The 19250-nt window shown below is 42.5% G+C and overlaps 1 protein-coding gene across 3 annotated transcripts in view; it reads right to left on the bottom strand.

Moving 5' to 3' along the window:
• il16 (interleukin 16) overlaps positions 1-19250 on the bottom strand; it is a 116142-nt gene that overhangs the window by 61021 nt on the left and 35871 nt on the right. Inside the window, exons 3-5 of one of the 3 annotated variants that reach the window (XM_051920414.1) lie at positions 15887-16002; positions 9582-9729; positions 5128-5233 (exon numbers count right to left, since the gene is read on the bottom strand). In XM_051920414.1, the coding sequence (XP_051776374.1) occupies positions 5128-5233; positions 9582-9729; positions 15887-16002 (370 nt within the window). Of the gene's footprint in view, positions 1-5123; positions 5237-9581; positions 9730-15886; positions 16003-19250 lie in introns of those variants that run through there. The other 2 variants (XM_051920413.1, XM_051920415.1) reach the window with 2 other exon arrangements.

Genomic DNA, 19250 nt, shown 5'->3' on the forward strand with positions numbered 1-19250 from the left:
AATGTTTTTATATATTACAGAAATGCTGTCTGAGTCCTCAAGACTGATCTGATGACTTTTTAAAATAATGAGTGACCTAACGCAAAACTTATTTAATTGAAGTAAAAATACCCGCGTTAACTATTGTCCCAGCAACACTGGCTGTAAGGCGAGAAGCACACGTATCGGTATGTCATTCCCTTGCAGAGCTCAGTCACATAGGCAGGCAGAAAAGAGTGTGCTGCATGCAATCCAGTAACAGAAACATATTAATAAAATGTTATTTTAGTGATGTTAGTTAGATATGTTGAAATAGTGTGATCGGGTGATGTAATGGCTGGCGTTTATACCGTGAATCTTTGAGGACTTAGGTTGGGAATGTATAAAAGGATGGATATTACACACTTTATAGCGCACAAAGGACTAAATGTATTCATGAAACACAAGAAAATGATCCCGTTGGGCTGTGTTTCTGGTCAGTTTCATGAAGGTTCATAAACGGGCCTAAAATTAATAACAAATCCTGGCCAGTCAACTATGCACGTCTTCATACAAAAAGAGGTTAAGTAACGCATGGTATGTAATATATTACAATTTATATTAAGTAACAAAATAACATTTCATTTTTTTTGTGTGTGTGTAAGTAATCAGTGATGTAACTAAGCTTCTTTCAGAAGTAACATTTGGAACACTGCTGGAATCCTTGAGATGTGATGCTTAGAACTGAGGCCATATACAGTACTTCAATCTCTATACTTTACTCCATTCAGTTTTCCTTTGACCCTGACTAGTCTACTAGTCCTTCATGCTACCACCAACATCCATCCATCATTTATCCAACCCGCTATATCCTAACTACTGGGTCATGGGGGTCTGCTGGAGCCAATCCCAGCCAACACAGGGCTCAAGGCAGGAACCAAACCCCAGGCAGGGCGCCAGCCCACTGCAGTACCAGCAACATGCTTTGCCATTAGAATGGTACTGCAGAGACGAGGTGCCATACCTGGATTCCTCCAGATGTGACACTTAGAACTGTGGCCATACTGTTCAATGTTGGTTCCAGCAGACCAGAAAATTTTTCTTCTCATAGTCTGAGAATTCTTTAGATACATTTTTGCCACATCCATGTGGGCTTTCATGTGCCATGCTTGTTTTCGGATTCACAGCGGTCATTGATAATGATTCATCTTTTTTTAATTTTTTTTTTCTATGATATCGGAGTATTTTTCCAAAGTACAACTCCGTAACTGGACTTGCACATGTAAATGGGTGTTTTTAAGAAACCAGTTTTCTGCCTTAATTGGGTTACAGACCTTAACAATAATAGTAATACATTTTATCTATATAGTGCCTTTCCATATCCCATTTTTGGGTGTGCATGCACGATAAAGTTGGCTCAATAGATGGATGATACGGCTCAGCTGGTACCGAAACAAAAGGAGAAATAATATTGTAGGTTGTTAAAACTTGGGATAGTGAGACCATGAAATGAAGGCAGCACTTGGTGTACCACTTTGTGCCTGTTAGAACTTTCTTTACCGAGTGCATTCAGATGCGAGCGTCAGCCTGTCATACACTAGCTCCCGGTGAGCATAGAAAAGGTGCATAAAACAGTCAAAAGCAAGCATTCAGAATGACTAAAGAGCAGAGAAGTGCCAATATAAACTGAATGTGCCCAGTCTGCCAACTTTGCAATCACTAAGAATCTTAAGGGAAAACCGTCCAGATCTGCAAAGATGATCAGAAAGCTAGCGTGTGTGATATTCCTGAAAAAGGGAAAACAAATGACTGTGTGGGACTTTTGTCCCAAAACAGTTAATGACTCACTTCGAAGAAAAATAAGCAGTAAAGAATTACAAGATGAAAAAAATAAACACCATTAATTAACTAACAGGTGTCCATAATGACTTAATACCTCCGTAAAGCCCCTTTGGCAGTAATTCCAGCGGCTGGAGTCTTTTTTGGGTTTGATGTGATAAGCTTCATGCACCTCGATTTAGGGATTTTCCTGATATTCTTCTTTGCAGATCCTCTCAAGCTCTGTCACATTGGATGAAGACTGTCAGTGGACATGTTGGTTCAAGTCTGGGATCTGGGTGAGTTGAAGAGCATTCACAGAACTGTCCATAAGTCACTCCTGTGTTGTCTTTGCTTTGTTCTACGGCCAACTCTGACATCCAGAGCACTCATTAAGGATATCTCTGTAATTTGCTCCGTTCAGCTTTCCTTGAACCCTGACTAGTCTACCAGTCCTTGATGCCACCACCAACATGCTTTGCCATTAGAATGGCATTGCACAGACGAGGTGCGGTACCTGGATTCCTCCAGATGTGATGCTTAGAACTGTGGCCATACTGTTCAATCTTGGTTTCGTCAGACCAGAACATCTTGTTTCTCATAGTCCAAGAGTTCTTTAGGTGCTTTTTTGGTAACTCTAGGTGGGCTTTTACAGTATGTGTCAGCTAGCCACTCTGTTTTAGAGCTCAGATTAGTGGAGTGTTTCACTTGTGGTTGTCCTTCTGGAAGTTCCTCCCATCTCCATACAGGTTCTGTGGAGCTCAGCCAGAGTGACCTTTGGGTTCTTGGTTACCTCGCTTACTAAGGCCTTTTTCCCCCCAGTCACTCAGTTCGGCATGACAGCCAAATCTAGGAGTCGTGGTTGTTCCAAATGTCTTCCATTTTGAGAATTTTGGAGATAACTGTGCTCTTGGGAACCTTTAATGATGTCTTCCCCAGATCTTTGAGTATATGGTGTCTCTAGGCCCTTCAGACAATTCCTTCGTCCTCAAGGCTTAGTTTTGCTCACCTGTGGGGTCTTCTACAGACAGGCGTGTGTTGATTGACAAGGGGGGAAAAACTGAATTTGAATGACTTTTAGCACAAGGCGGCAACATAACAAAAATGTGAAAACTGTGAAGGGGTTTGAAGACTTTGTGAATCATCTGTATATGCTGGATGCTTTCAATGTGTGCCACTTGACAGAACGACCCTGCTTTAGATATGGAAATGAAAGCCGACATTTACTGGCCTGACAGGCCTTGTAATAGCATAAAAGGAGCTAAACACATTGGGCCAATTCATAGGTAAGAACAAGCTTTGCATTAACGCCGTTGACAACATTCCTCTTTTTCACATTATGAATACGCTGACCTACTCCTACCAACAGCCTGTACAGAGAGGTTATTGAAACACAAAGTCCACAGATGTTCTTTTATCTTCCAAAAGTCCAGATACAAGAATGAATGACATGAATATTTGTAAAAGTGAGAGAAAAGTTTCATTGTTAACAGTCTGACAATTCACTGTATGTGTTCATAAAATAAGAGCATATTAATACTGGCATATGGATAATTTCTGTTTATAATGTGTGTGGGTGTGTGGCACAGTGACTGACTTCCAGCTCCAGTTTATGTCTCACTTTGTTTCAAACGTGTGTTTACTTGTCCTTTTCTGCAGTTCTAGTCCTTGCCATCCTGAGGTCCTAAGCAAAATAGCAAAATTGTATTTGCCCCTCCCACCACCGACAATTTCCCATTCAGAGTGGCACCTCTTGAAAAAATAGTAACCACCACCCCCCCCCCACCCAAGGGACACACAACTTAATTAGTCTCCTATTCTTTTGATATCAGTTCATGCTATGAATATGCGCTACTCGAGGACTTTTATAGGAGATGTGGTTCATTGTTATCCTACCGACTACGCTCGTTTTGATTTTCTGTTATAATTTGAGCTGCTTTTTAATAGTTCTTGGATTTCCCTGCAGCTGGAATTATCATCTTGGTGTCCTTTTCTGGGGTTTTGACACCCAAGGAATCTAATTCTGCATACCGTTTAGAGTTTCTCTTTAGAAGTTTTTCAAATCTTTCATTTTGGGAATGGAGTTCCTCTCTTTGGGTTTTGTCTTCACCGTTTACATGGAGGCTAACCGTGATGCACTTGGCACAACGGTATAAAGGCCACCGTAAAATAGTCGCGACTCTCCGAGATTGGTCCAAGCTTAGCATACTACTTTGAATTTTGATTATTGGTATTTTGCTGTTTGACTTTGATTTTTGGTTTATGATTCTATCGTTAACATTTCTGAGTTTTTGACTTTCAGTTTTGACCCCCGCTTTGCCCTTTTGACTCCTTTTCTCCCGATCCTCACTCTAATTTTCTACATTCTTGTTGCACTTGAAGTGAAATGTCTACCCGACAAGTTTTGTGCACTTTGGAAACATGTGGTGGTTCCGTTTTTGGATCAAGTATTTCCTTATAAAATCTAAATTTCCCCACTTTATTAAGTTGTATTCCTCATAAGGTTATAAGAAAGTAACTTAATTAACTGTTTACTCTTATTAATTGTTCCACGTCTCACTGTTGTGATCTCTGATTTTTTAAAATTTGTAATGTAAATTCTACTGGAGTTTCTTGTGTCAGGGAGGCAGCTAAGTAATTCCACACCAGACCAGAGGGTGGCAGAGTGTACTGATCCTTTCACTCTTTCCACTGCAGACTGATTATGGGAAATTCTATGTGATCCCAATGACCTCACACTTCCAGTTCCGGCCCTGATGACCTCACTTCCTCTACGCTCCCTTAAAACCTCCATCTTTGCCCCATCTTTGACTCAAACCTGTACACAACTGTACGCCATTTAACAATTTGGCAACCAGGAAAAATTATACGGGTGGCTGCCCCAAATGTTTGTTTTAGCTCTTTATCTCGTCTTTGTCACTTACTAATTAGAATATCGATAGTAGGGTTTTGACATACATAGATTTTGAGTTCTTAAAGTTTAAAAATGGAACATATTCTTCCACAATGACATTTCGCCTTTCTCATTTGTGGATCCTGTTGCTATGCTGGACCCTCTGGTTGCTTGGGGGCGTGTTCACAGAGGTCATGACCCTGATCTCGTTAGGCGAAGGATTTCAAGGTCAGCTTGTTTTACCTAAGTTTAACCGATTAGTCCTTTAATTGCCGTTCCAAAGTCTTTCTTTTTTTATTATTATTATTATTTCCATGTTAACGACTCCTTGCTCTTGTCTTTCAACTCTGAATTTTTCATCACGTTAATATGCACTTGTGTGGTTGACTCACTGATGAAAATCGGAACTAAATATGACAAAGTTTAGCTGCCGTCATCCCTTTCTCTTGATTACCTACTCGATGAATTGCTCCGTGTTCTTTTACAAGGCAGTTTAGCTTGAAGATAACAGTTTTTGGAGTTAAATAAATTAATCTTCTCTTCCGTCATCTCAGCAATGCCTTCCTGCTAGGTACAAAGAAGAAATTGAAAATGTTAAAAGGTTCATTCTATATAAACATGCAAAAACAGAAAGTTAACATAATACATATTGTATATAAATAATTATATATATATATATATATATATATATATATATATATATACATATATATATATATATATATATATATATACATATACAGTGGAACCTCGGTTTGCGAGCATAATTCGTTCCGGAAACGTGCTCGTAGTCCAAAGCACTCGTATATCAAAGTGAATTTCCCCATAAGAAATAATGGAAACTCAGATGATTTGTTCCACAACCCAAAACTATTCATATAAAAATGATTAATACAAAATATAAAGTAAAAATACATAAAACAAATTAACCTGCACTTTACCTTTGAAAAGAATCATGGCTGGTGTGAGTGAGTTTCTAAACTCTTGTGGGATTGCACCCAACGGGACAACACGCGGAAGAGCATCCCAAAGCAATCGCAGTCTCCCAGCGCTGTAGCAGTTCGCCGTAAAACCGAATCCGAAAAGATCGCAGACATGCTATAAGCGCCTGCCGTCGATGGGTGATACAAGGAACATTATAAATGCGCAGGGCCCTGCCTGACTGCTGTGTCTGTGTATAGGAGAGATCCTGCAGATCCCGCTACAATAAATAACCGCGCTGTTGCTGTGTCAAGCTGAATAAAGCTGGTGTCGCTAAAGTACTGAGACTCAGCTTCGTGTTTTAGGGTGCAAGATGGGGACTCGCACGTCACAGCACAAACGTGCACAATAGCACACACACACATACACACACACATACATACACACACACACGAGCGAGCGAGTACACACACACACATACACACACATGCGCATGCGCGCGTACACACAGTCACAATGCTAATGCTGCAGTAAACAGTATACGCTCGTACGGATGTTGACTATATGAGTGAGGCACGTCGACTCAGACGGAGAATAGGAGACGATTACCCATACTACTCGTACTGCAAGACCTCGCTCGTTTATCAAGTCAAAATTTATTAAAAATTTTTGCTTCTCTTGCAAAACACTCGTAAACCAAGTTACTCGCAAACCGAGGTTCCACTGTATATATATATATATATATATATATATATATATACAGTACACATGCACACATTGTCAGACACGGGCGCTTAGGAGACACTTTCAGGTCTCTTAGAATGTAAGCAATACCCCTTGGCACCAAGAAGGAGCGCCATTGCTAACACCTTCTCACCTTTCTGCAGTACGTCCAGAAGCTGACTGAGCTCACTTCTCCCATTTCCCTAGAAGTCTCGCCTCTTCCAGCTCCTACATTATATAAACCCGCCAAGCACTGGGAGAGGCTGGGAGGACAGAGAGGACAGGAACCTCTAACCCTAACCCTTGCAAGATAAACTGGCAGCGGCTGGTTAACATTTGAGTGTTCTAGTTATTTCTTTTGCCTTTTTTCATCCGTATAACTAGGTTCACAGTGCCCACACTCTTTTGTTATCTCATTCTGTAGTATTACAACATGAGTAGGTATGCATTTATGTGTATATATATATATATATATATACATATATATATATATATATAGTGTGTGTGTCTGTTTATGTGTATTGTCACACACATGCGATTGGGAGGCAGCTAGAGGGCCTAAATAATAGTGGTAGCACGCCAAACCAGGGGGGTGGCGGGCTGCACTAACTTTCTATCTATGTCCTCTGTAGACTATCTCTGGGAAATCCCACTATGTGCCAGCCCCATAGATGATGTCACTTCTGGTTATGGCCCCATAGATTACGCGACTTCTGGTTCCAGGCCCATAGACAATGTCACTTCCAGTTCCAGCACAATAAATGGGGTCACTTCCGAGTCCAGGCCCATAGATGATGTCACTTTCGGTTCCAGCGCCATGAATGACGTCATTTTCAGGTTTGGGTCCATAGATGACATCACGTCCGGTCCCAAAGATGTCACTTCCAGTTCCTATCCAGATGACGTAACTTCCTGTCATGGCCTTTAAAGCTGCCATCTTGTCAAACCAAAATCAGTTCTGTTTTGAACTTCAACCTGAACACAACTCATCAAAATTTAACCTTTTTGCAGCCAGGGCACAATATATGGGTGGCTGCCCCAAACCTTTTTTGATGTACCCATGTCTATCTTATCACAGTATATATATGGTGTGAGTGCTATGCTGGAAACTTTCTCGGTTGGAACGCTGTAATGGAAGGACAGTATGGAAGAAGGTGTAACCGGGCCGGGATGGAACTGAAGCAACATCCCTTACAAAGGGATCGATCAGGAGGGGGAAGATGGTGTATCCAGGGCAGTTCCTCCCTTAGTATGATAGATGGCAGTGCTCCACTGCCGTGGACTCAGTAAGGACACCACGCAGGGATTTATGGGACTTGTAGTCCTGAAAGACAGCCCTGTTGGGGTCCTTGGGTGCTGCCAGAGGGCGGTACAGGGTTGGGGGACTCCTTGCTTCCAGATTTCCATCTACCCCGGAAGTGCTTCTACTGGGCTATGTGCCGGTACTGGAAATATTCCCGGGTCTGACGTAAAAGTGAGCCGTCCAGCCTTCTCCGGTGAGTCTGGGTCAGGAGGCAGAAGGAGGAGGAAAAGGAGGATTGTATATTGAAAGGCTGTGGATTGACTGGTAATGAGGTATTTTGTGAAAATAAAACCATTTATTTTACACCCAAGACTGTTTAGTGTGATGTGTCTGGGGTTTTGGTGATCAGTGGCGCCCCCAGTCTTTTACAGTGGTAAGTAAAGTCTGCTGAGTTTGCTTTGGTGAAAAGCAGTCCATGTCGCTACCCAATCTGCACTACATACAAAATTCAGTAGAGAAATCAGAACATCCAACTAATCTAAAAGTGATTGAATGTCTAATGCAAGAAGTTCTTTCCCAGTCTGGAGTTTTTGTGTCTTGCTGGCCACTTTTTGAGCTTGTGTCCCTGCCCCTCTGAAGGGGAAGAGGGTCTCAACAGGATACCTTTGAATTCTTTTAATTTCAGGAGGTCACAAATGGACTTGAAATCCTTTGAAAATGAATTAAGTTTGATTTTTGTTAAGTGACTCTACTCCGATGGGCCCTTGAGCAAGGCTCTTAACCTGTAATTGCTGCGTCCGGGGTATGATGTTAACCTGCATCCAGCTCTCCAACTTACAGGGAAAACTTAGGGGTCGGTGGCAGGATTGGCACTCCAGCCATCGTAACAAAACCTCACACTGTTAAAGTGTGGCACTGAGGTGTCTCCCATTGTACGGCTGCACTCGGGTCCCAATTCCCGGTGGTTCATTGTGTGATAAAATCAACGCATGCTTCCAGCCTATCCTCTCCCCTCTCTTTGTTTTGAAAAGGGTGCCAAATGGGCAAATATTTTGAAATTTTGAACACATAAAGTCAGTGTTAGAATACATAAAGCAAGAATGTGAATAAAGTCAATCCTGAATTTATACTTACATTGATGTGATGGCAAGATGTTCCTTTACCTGGTCAAGAGGCCAATATAATGGTGCTGGTGCTCCCCAGGTATGATGGATGGCAGTGTTGTTCTTTTTGTTATAGACAGACTGGCACAGCTGCCACCTGCTTCTTCACCAAATGAGATTAAATCAGATGTTGGGTGCAGAGTAGGGAGCCTGGCATATATACTGTATGGATTCAATGCTGATAAATTCATACTGGACTCCCCAAATGATGGGGCAGTCTAACCTCACATTGTCTTTTATAAGGTACATTTTTACAAATGATTTATGAGTTACCCTCCATCAAGGATGGCCGCCTTCATCTGAGAGTTCAATGATGGCACGGTATATTGTTAACTTTAGGGCATTGTGTGCTCTCTGACTATTTCTTATATACGATATTCAAATCATGTAAAACTATTGACTGTACCAGTGGTCATCATGGTGGCTCACTGACCAGCGTTTCTCCCACAATGCTCCTGGCCCAGCTTCCCTGTCAATGAGTGTCTGTATGGAGTTTGCACGTTCTCCCCTTCTCTTTAGGTGTTGTTCTCTCGCTTTTCAGGTGTCCTCCCACGTCCCCCATAAAATGTTAATTGGAGACTGTTGGTCCCGTGGGTACAAGTCAGGGGGTGTCCTGGGATGGTCTGGTTCCTGACTTGCACACATTGCTTTCTCTGCCCACCACCCATCTACTACCCAAATGCAGGTTGAAGAATGCTGTGCTCTACTTATGAAATGTTCGTGATGACACCGGCGTGCGGAGTTCCTGACATTGGACATTAAGTCATACTTTTCACAAGATCTCTATTGTGTATTGCCACACATCACATTACAAGTAAGAAAAACATGGCATGAAATTAAAAAGAGGAAAAAAACGTCTTACGTCAGTAGTTGTTCTCAGGTTGAGGAGCTTCACAGCCGGCTGGTCAGGAGATTCTTCTTTGAAAATGAGTCTCGGCAACGGTTGCCTGATCACAGTTACACATTCATCTATGAGTGGATCTTTACACTCAAATGACCGGTGACTCTCTCTGAGGGAAAGATAGACAAAGGAAGTCAGGATTCATTCTGAAAACTTGTGCAGGTCAATTCTGGAAAGAACAAAACACACAACTTCTAGTGAAACCCCATGAGACATCCACACTAGACATGTTACTGTAACTGTCCAAAGTACAGCCTAAGAGATCTCCTCTACCCTGTTATCATTCAGACCCCACTTCATTTAATTGAGCTTGAGTATCCAGTTACTTTGAGGCGTGTGAGTTCAGCCTTCAGCACTGGGCCAGCCAGCAACAGGAATCCATCCAGGATGGGACACACTAAAGTATAATTTATTTAATTCATACTGTTCCAACTGCTAAAAATAAAATCAAGCATGGGATCGATATTTATAATTTTTATATTGTATATACATTCCTAAAGAGAATTTGCCCCCCGACGGCTAATCTTCTTTTGAAATCTGTCTTTTGGAATTTTTGCCAATAGTGATAATGAAATCAATAAATAGTTATGTGGATATGTGTGTGTGTTTAAGTATCTATATATATAAAATCCCTATGTGCGTCCAGGCGTCCGTGTGTGGGTGTCTTCTGATGAAGTGCGCATGCGCGGGGCGCGGTGCGCGGTGCGATGGGCGATATTACTGTCAGAGAAAGTTAGAGGCGTTTTACGGAAATACAAACCAGTATTACTGCGAGTGGAAATTAAAGGTACACAATACAGTGACTCATATTACAGCTACATACAAGTTAGTATTACTGTCAGAGGAGATTAAAGGCATATTACCGACGCGCACGCCTGTATTACCGCCAGAGAAAATGAAAGGTATATTACGGATGTACAAGCCAGCGGACGTACAAGACGGTATCCTTCAATAAGGGCGCGCACAAAAAGGCGAGCCTCAAAAGGGCGACCTCAATTGGGCGTAGCGAATAAAGGCGCGCGTAAATAAACATCTGCACCTGTTGCTCTTCACATATTCCAGAGCCATTTGAACTAAATTATCTACGAACGCCTTTTTTCGCCGTGCTTGTGTGTTCGTGTTGGGTTTTGGGCTTGCTAGCGCCCGGGTATTCATTATGTCCCTATTTCAAACAATGGAAGGTTTTTATATATATGTATATTCTTTTTTTTAAATCTGAATTGCAATCTGATTATTAGGTGGTTACCTACCAGGTAACGCTTGTGGTTGGTTGGCCAGTTGGCAAACATCCGCCACGTCCTCTCAGTTACAAGAAGCAGATCATAGATACAGTATGTGATGCAGGGATGCAAAAGTGCATACACCTGATGAGCCCCTGTAAGAGCAAAAGATGTGTTGTGTATCTTTGTATTATTTGGCAGATACTGTATAATACATTATAGTACTGTATACTGTACAGTCATCCCTCACCTATCGCAGGGGTTACGTTCCAGAGCCCCCCGCGATAGGTGAAAATCCGCAAAGTAGTGAACTTATATTTATTTTATTATTTATATATATTTTAAGGCTTTATAAACCCTTCCCACGATTCTAATAAACCTTACCACCTTATTATGTTCACTTACAACTCGTCTTGCGCCCTGGTTAAAGGACACTGCAACCGTAGATCTTATATTCTTTTCCTCCTTTTTAAATAAAACATATCCAAACCTTTTACATTTTCGGCAATTGTTATGATCTTCCATTGGCGCTTGGGCACAGCCCCTGAAGCAGTAGCAGGAGCAGATCATTTTGAAGCCATAACAAAGAACCTGACTACGCACAAAGATAAACACAAGAGAGCATAAAAGTTAACTCTTTACACAGCAAAACATGATGATGCTGAATGAACGAGATGAGACTTCCTGTTTAACGCAGCGGAATCGAATTCGGCGCACTGTCGCTGAGCCAATCAGCACACAGGAACTTAACTGTGTGCTCTGATTGGGTAGCTTCTCAGCCATCCGCCAATAGCGTCCCTTGTATGAAATCAACTGGGCAAACCAACTGAGTAAGCATGTACCAAAAGTAAAAAGACCCATTGTCCACAGAAACCGCATTATATATTTAAATATGCTTACATATAAAATCAGCGATAGAGTGAAGTCGCAAAAGTCGAAGTGCGATATAGTGAGGGATTACTGTATACAGTATATATATATATATATATATATATATATATATATATATATATATATATATATATATATGTATGTGTGTATATATATATATATATATATATATATATATATATATATATATATATGTGTGTGTGTATGTATGTATGTGTATATGAATGTATGTATTTGTATGTGTTTATATATATATATATATAAAGCCCCTGTGTTCATCCAGTGTCCGTGTGTGTGTGTCTTCTGGTGAAGTGTGCATGCGCAGTACGCTGCTTCAAAGGCCGCCTGACGCATCACACAAGACAGAGAGGGCGGGACCTATAAAATATCACGCGGAAGATCCAATCGGATTTCGGTAAATGAGGTAAGACCTAAAACAGAAAACAAGAAAAATCCAATCGGGTACTGGGACGCGGAGACCAGCTTCCCCATTGTTGTGCAAGTGTTCACTCTGAGGATGTCAGATTTGCGATTAAGAAATTTGACCCGGTAAAGTGTAAACTAAAAGTAGATTTATTTTCGTGCACATTACATCAGTTGCTGGGGAGAATCTGCTGATTGCCCACTGTTGTGACAGAAAATTAAACGCATATTATGGACAGAAAAGCCAGTATTACTGTCAGAGAAAATTACAGGCATTTTACGGAAAAAATTTAATGAGGTAAAAGGTCCCTTGCCATGTAATATGGACTGTTCCTACTAATGTATATGGACTACTGTTCTAGCGCCCGTTATTGTAACGGGCTTAATATCTAGTATATGTATATATATATGAATGTGTATTTATTTATATATGTGTGTATGTATGTATATATATATATGTATGTACTGTATATATTGTGGTGGAGGCCGGCTGCTCCACCCGCCCGGGACACCCAAAGATGATAAAGATGGGGGAAAGCAGCTACTGAGGGACACTGCATCCCCCAGGACGGCAGATAGCGATGTCCCTGCAGCATAGCAGTACCTTAGATTCCCGCAGGGCACCATGGGATTTGGAGTTTGGCTTCACAGCCCTCCTGGGTACTGTGGGTGCCACCAGGAGACGCTGCAGGGAGACCTTGGGAGTCTTTACTTTCCGTATAGCCCAGAAATACTCCCAAGTCATGGGGACTGAATCCCTGAAGTACTTCCGGGCTGAAGAAAAAGCAAGTTCTCCATCTGACCCGGAAGTGCTGGCAAGTCACGTGAATGGAAGAGGAGAAGCACTTCCGGGTCAAGGACTATATAAAGGACTGCTGGAGACCTAGCAGACGAGTTGGAGTCAGGAGGAATAGGACAGAGCTTGCTGGGAGGTGTGGAGGAAAGAGTATTGTGTTAATTTATTGTTGGTTTAATTGTTTATGGTGGCTGTAGTGGTTAAAGGGCACTATGAAGAAGGTAAAATAGTTAAAAGAACTTCTTCGTGCTTTTACCCTGTGTCTGCATATCTGTCTGTTGGGTTTAACGGGGCGACAGCGACCCCTAGAGGGAGAGAGAGAGACAGATATATACTGTAACACACACAGACGCTTGGGGAACAACTTAAGGGCTTGGATAATTACATTACTCCCCCAGAACACATGAGGGCGCTAAGCAATAACGATTTCGCTCCTCCTTTCCTTTCCCTTCTGCAGAAAGGAAGATTGATGTGCCTCCAACTGTGATGTCACTTCTGGGGTTGCTCCACCTGGAGCCTTCTCTTCCTCCCAGAAACCATCAAAAGCGTACACTTAGTCATCTTGCACATACTCCATTAGGATAGTCTCAACAGTTTGCACTTAACGCACATTTTACGCCTTTCGATGTGCAGCGTTCTCCTTCGAGGTGCCCCATACCTACTATTATTGTCTGTCTTGTCTTTACAATACATACACCAATCAGCCACAACATTAAAGCCATCTGCCTAATATTGCATAGGTTCCCCTTGTGCCGCCAAAACAGCTCTGATCCATCGAGTAGTGGACACCACAAGACTTCGGAAGATGTCCTCTGGCACCAAGACATTCACAGCAGTCCTGTATATTGTGAAGTGGGGCCTCCACGGATCATCCTTTATTTTCCAGCTCATTGATTGGATTGAGATTTGGGGAATTTAGAGGCCAAGTCAACACCTTGAACTTTTTGTCATGTCCTTCAAACCATTCCTGAACAATCTTTGCAGTGTGGCAAGGGTGTATTATCCTGCTGAGACCACTGCCATCCAGGAATGCCATCTCCATGAAGGGATGTATGTGGTCTACAGCAAGATGGTACATGTCAAAGTAAAATCCACATGGACAACCTGGACCCCAAGGTTTCCCAGCAGAACATTGCCCAGAGAATCACACTAATTCTGCCAGCTTGCTGCCTTCCCACGGTGTAATCTGTTGCCAGTCTATTCCCCAGGTTAATGACGCACATCCCACATGATCTAAAAGAACACATCCAACCAGGCCACTTTCTTCCATTGCTCCTTGGTCCAGTTCTAACACTCATGTGCCCATTGTATGCATGTTCAGTGGTGGACAGGGGTCAACATTGGGCATTCTGACTGCAGTTTGTGTTCTGACCCCTCTCTCTCTCATGGCCAGAATTGTTTTTCAGCCATTTGTTCTCCAGTAGATCTTCTGTGGGGTCAGACCAGACCGGCTGGCCTTCATTCTCCACAAACATAAATGAGTCTTGGGTAACCAGGACCCTGTTGATGGCTCACCTGTTGTCCTTCCTTGGACCACTTTAGGTGGATACTAATCTCTGCATACCAGGAAGAGTTCACAAGACCCATCGATTTGTACCCAGTGGTCTAGCTGTCACAGTTTGTCCCTTGTCACAGTCGCTCAGGTCCTTCTGTTTGCTCATTTTTCCTGCTTCCAACACATCATCCATGAGGAGCGGACTGTTCACTTGCTTCCAAATTGGAACGAGATCATCAGTGTGATTCAGTTCAGCACTTGTTGGTGGTTTTAATCTTGAGGCTGATGGGTGTCCATCTCTCTGTTTATACTATTTAATTGTCATCTGTGGCAGAGGCAAGTCATTTCAGTTCTCGTCATTTGATTTACTGTGCCACGTGTCATCCATTTTAAAGATTTACTTTGCTTCTCAGTGAAAGCTCCAGTGGATATTCTACTATTTAACTGCAAATTATATCCATGGGATCACCTGAGTTATTTCGGAGTTTCTTGGAAAAAAACAATAATATTATCCTTTTAATACTTCTAACAGATGTAGAGCAGTTTGAGGGCTATTTATCAGAGGTTCAGTTACTTCACCGTGTGCCACAGGACAACTTTAAACATTTGTAAAACTGTCCTTTAGAAATACGTGTATTTTACAGAGTAAACCATTTGTGTAAAATGTATAAAAAAAAATAAATTATATCCAACCATCCATCCATTATTTGAATCCGCTGTCAAGTGTGCAGCCACCATGCTGAGGTTATGAGGAATTAGTTAAAGGAGACACAGGAGGGTCGTATCATGCCAAGTCATTTTCTAACCTTCTTGAGGGTCGCTGGTGGGGGGTCCTAGAGAATAAAAAGCTAGCATAGTGCACAAGCCAGGACAAATACCACACAGGGTGCCAGCCCATCACAGGATGAGCACACACACAGACACACACACACACACACACACACACACATGCAGACAGTTTTGTGTTGCGAATTCTCCTTTGGATTATGGGAAGAACCGGAAACACCTGAGGGAAACTCACAGAACATGCAAACTCCACACAATGAGGACCTGGGATGCGAACCCTGGTCTCCCGTGAGGCTGCACCGCTACCACTATGCCACCCCTTTACACGAGGGTGCACAGCCAAAATTCCAGAAGCTACCTTATGTGCCCCTGTGAGCAGTAAGGTGGCATTGCAGCACCCCAAACATCAGACGCCACCACAGAAACACGAGTCCCGGGTTCAAATATTACCAACAATACCTTCACAACGGCTCTCCATTGCACACAATTCCTCTTTAAGTTCTCTCTTTCTTCTACTCCGCATCTCCAGGCGAGCTTTGTCCTCCTTCTTCCCAATTCGGACTCACCTGGACGTGGCAGGATGGATCCTTTATCTCCGACCTGTATGTTTAGATCATGTTCTATTTAAAAGACTGGCGACACAGAATAACCTCACCTGTCGATGCCATCTCTGGTGACCACATGTCTTATGTTGTTGAATGATCCTTTATGACACGGACCTCCTAGGCCTTCTTCTGCAGCGGTCACACACAACTTCCATATGCTGCTTTCCTGATGCAAGAAAATAACAGGGGGGTTGGGGGGGATGCAGGGTTAAAGCTATGATTGGTTTTTTAAATTCAGTTATGTCTGACATTTATGATCATTAGGTCATGTTGCACTTTATAATATTTGGATCTTTACCTTGCAGATGGGGCCTAATTTGAATTTTAGTGAAATTGTCTTTTTTTGATGAGACAAAATGCAAATTTTCTTTATGTAGTCTTCTGCACAACAGACAATGACATCTGAAATGCAGGATCAAAGACCACTGTATGTGTGCTGGGCTGTAGAGGATGGAGAATGGGGGAGTCTGGGCTTAACATATGTTTATAGGGTAATTAATGTCGGGTGTCATTAAATATAGGATTAGTAATAATAAATAACCAAATTATATAATATAATAATAGAATCTCTATATATTGTAGCATGTGGCGGGGGGGTGGTACCCAGCCGGGATGCCCAAGAGGAACCAGAGGAGGGCTTATGCCTCCTCCAGACCATGAGGGGGTGACTGCCCTGGTGGCTTTGGGGGCCATGGGTACACAGCTTTGAAGCTCAGCCCCGTAGGGGCCCGTGGTCACCGCCAGGGGGCACCCTGATGCCTACAGAGTCCTGGACCTCAGCACTTCCCAGAAGTGCTGGGGGAAGAGGATCAGGGACACCCGGAGTGCTTCCAGGTGCAGAGCTGGTACTTCCGCCACACTGTGGAGTGCCGGCGGAAGCTTATCAGAAGACACCTGGAGCCCATCTGGGTGATCATAAAAGGGGCCTCCTCCATCCGTTCGATGGCTTGAGTCGGGAGTGGAGAAGGACGGAGCTCGGGAGGAGAGGCAAGGAGGCGGCCTGAAGAGAAAGAGGCATTATAACGAAGCTTGGACTTTGGGGGAGTTTTGGGAGGTTGTGTGCTTCACTTCTGTAGATAATAATATATAGTAAACGTGTGTTGAGTGAACCATCTATGTCCGCCTGTCTGTGTCCGGGCTACTTTCCACAATATATAAAATCCAACCTCTGTCTGCCTGTATGTTTGTCCGCTTTTCACGAGAGAACTATTTAACGGATTTAGATTGGTTTATTTTCTAGAATTTGCTCGAACATTACGGTTGATTTTGCAACTTCTCTCATTGCATTAAATATCATAGTTTGCTTGCAGTACCAATTTATTTGTGCGAAGCAGCGGGCCAAGGGGAGGGCGGTGGGGCCATCCTGACTCATGCGCTACCCTCAGAGCATATCTCACATCTGCTTAGCTAGCGAACAAGAGAACTACTTAATGGATTTAGATCGGGTTTTTTTCTAGAATTTGCTCGAACATTACGGTTGCTTTTGCAACTTCTCTCATCACACTAAGTATTAAAGTTCACTTACAGGAGTGATATGTTTGCGCTAATCTGAGACAGAGGTTGCGGGCCGAGGGGAGGGGGAAGCATGACGTCAGGAGTGGGGAGTCGGTCTACCTCTGTGTTTTGGAGTGTACCTTGCCTCCGCTTAGCTAGCGATACCTATTTTTTGTTTATTGATTTTTAAAGTTTGTTCCATTTCACTACTACATGGGCGGTGCCACAGGGAACAGCTAGTATAATATATACTGTATATAATATAGGGTCATTATTAATAATAATACAGGGTTAAAAATAATATTGGGTCATTAATAATAAAAATACAGGGTCATTAAAATCAAATGACCAGACTAGAATTGAGACCCAATGCTCTGGCAGCCACAATTTCCATTGTCAATGTTTCGACCACCTGTCTGGCTCGTCCTTCATGTTGCAGGCCACATTAACCTTCTTCAGGCTGACCCTCTCAGACCGAGAAGTAGCCAGCTACAGCAAGGACAGTTTTTCACCTCTGGACAGACCCGTGCACCTCAGACGCTGTGAAGCACGTGAAGCGAAGTTTATTGCACAAACATAAGCATTCATTCATTCTGGAAGAAGGGAGAACGTTTGCCTGTTTATGTCAAAGTTGTCCTTGCACAAACTTTCAGTCTTTGTTACTATACAATACTATTCTCAACACAAAAATCTACCTTTATCTATTTTTTGTTTACCTTTATTTTTTTAATTTCCCCACGACATTATCTAATCTAACCTAATAAACTTAGAGAGTTTCTTATTGCAGGTAGTAAAACAACAGCAAATAAAACGTTAATTTACTTTTAAAGCAGACATTGTAAGTCTTACTTTAAAGTGTTACATTTAAAACCTTTCAAATATTGTATAACTTGTATACTGTAACACCATATTGTCACGTTTAAGTACACGTTTCGTTCTGAGGCCTGGTAATGTCGGAGACTGCTGGAGAATGGGCGGGGTCTAAACAGAACAGCTGACAACAGGGGCGTCACCTTACAGGCCTTAGAGTGTCTCGAGTTGCTGAATGAGCTGGAGGCTTCAGAGTGTCTCATCTGTAGCTGGAGTCTATGGCTCAGACCCGCCAGGTGGCCTCCAAAGGTCAGCCCTAGTATGGCCTTTCTGGGAAAAGTTAATGTGGACCTCCATGAAAGTCATATTTGTATCTTGGTTTGTCCCTTTCATCCACTTATAATTTTTAACAGCAACCATAATAAGAACATACCGATTCTAGACGCAAACAAGCACCTCTGCTATGCCAAGATCCTGCTCCTAGAAGTGGATATTTCTTGAAACATTGTAAGTCTCCTCATACCTCCAGGTACATTTGTTAAAACTGTTTGTATAGTGGTATAATCCACCTGCAAAGCAACTTTCTACCCAAAACTCCAAACTTGGAGCAACACTACTTAGCATGGACTTCCAATCCCAGCATCCCAGCACTGTTGGGCTGCCACAAGGCTAGCTGGAAGAAAGAAACGTAATGAGGTGCGACATTTAAAAAGAAGCTGAAGGATGCCGGAAAGGATTGTTTATGTATGTTTTATCGTGCCCCACCCCTAATTGGATTACAAATACCACCTTGGACAATAGTTTATCTGAATTTATATTCTTGTCCCATGCCTGCTTGTTTGTGTGATTTCTGTCTCTGTTGGACACATCTTCGTCTGGGGGGACCTTCCAATCACTTCAAATTTTCACATAACAGCTGGAACCTGGCAGGATAAAACTTTCCATTTCGATCAGGGTGCTGTTACAGGGGTTTTTATTACGTTCAACATCATTGTCTACACCTGATGTACTGGACTGTGTTTGGACATTTGAATGCTTACCGTCGATCGTTTTCTGTGTTTCGGCGTTTCGTTAGTATTTGTGTCATCAGGGTAAATGGGGTGGAATCTA

The sequence above is a fragment of the Erpetoichthys calabaricus genome, chromosome 17 (genome assembly GCF_900747795.2).
Source record: "Erpetoichthys calabaricus chromosome 17, fErpCal1.3, whole genome shotgun sequence".
NCBI classification, from domain to species: domain Eukaryota; kingdom Metazoa; phylum Chordata; class Cladistia; order Polypteriformes; family Polypteridae; genus Erpetoichthys; species Erpetoichthys calabaricus.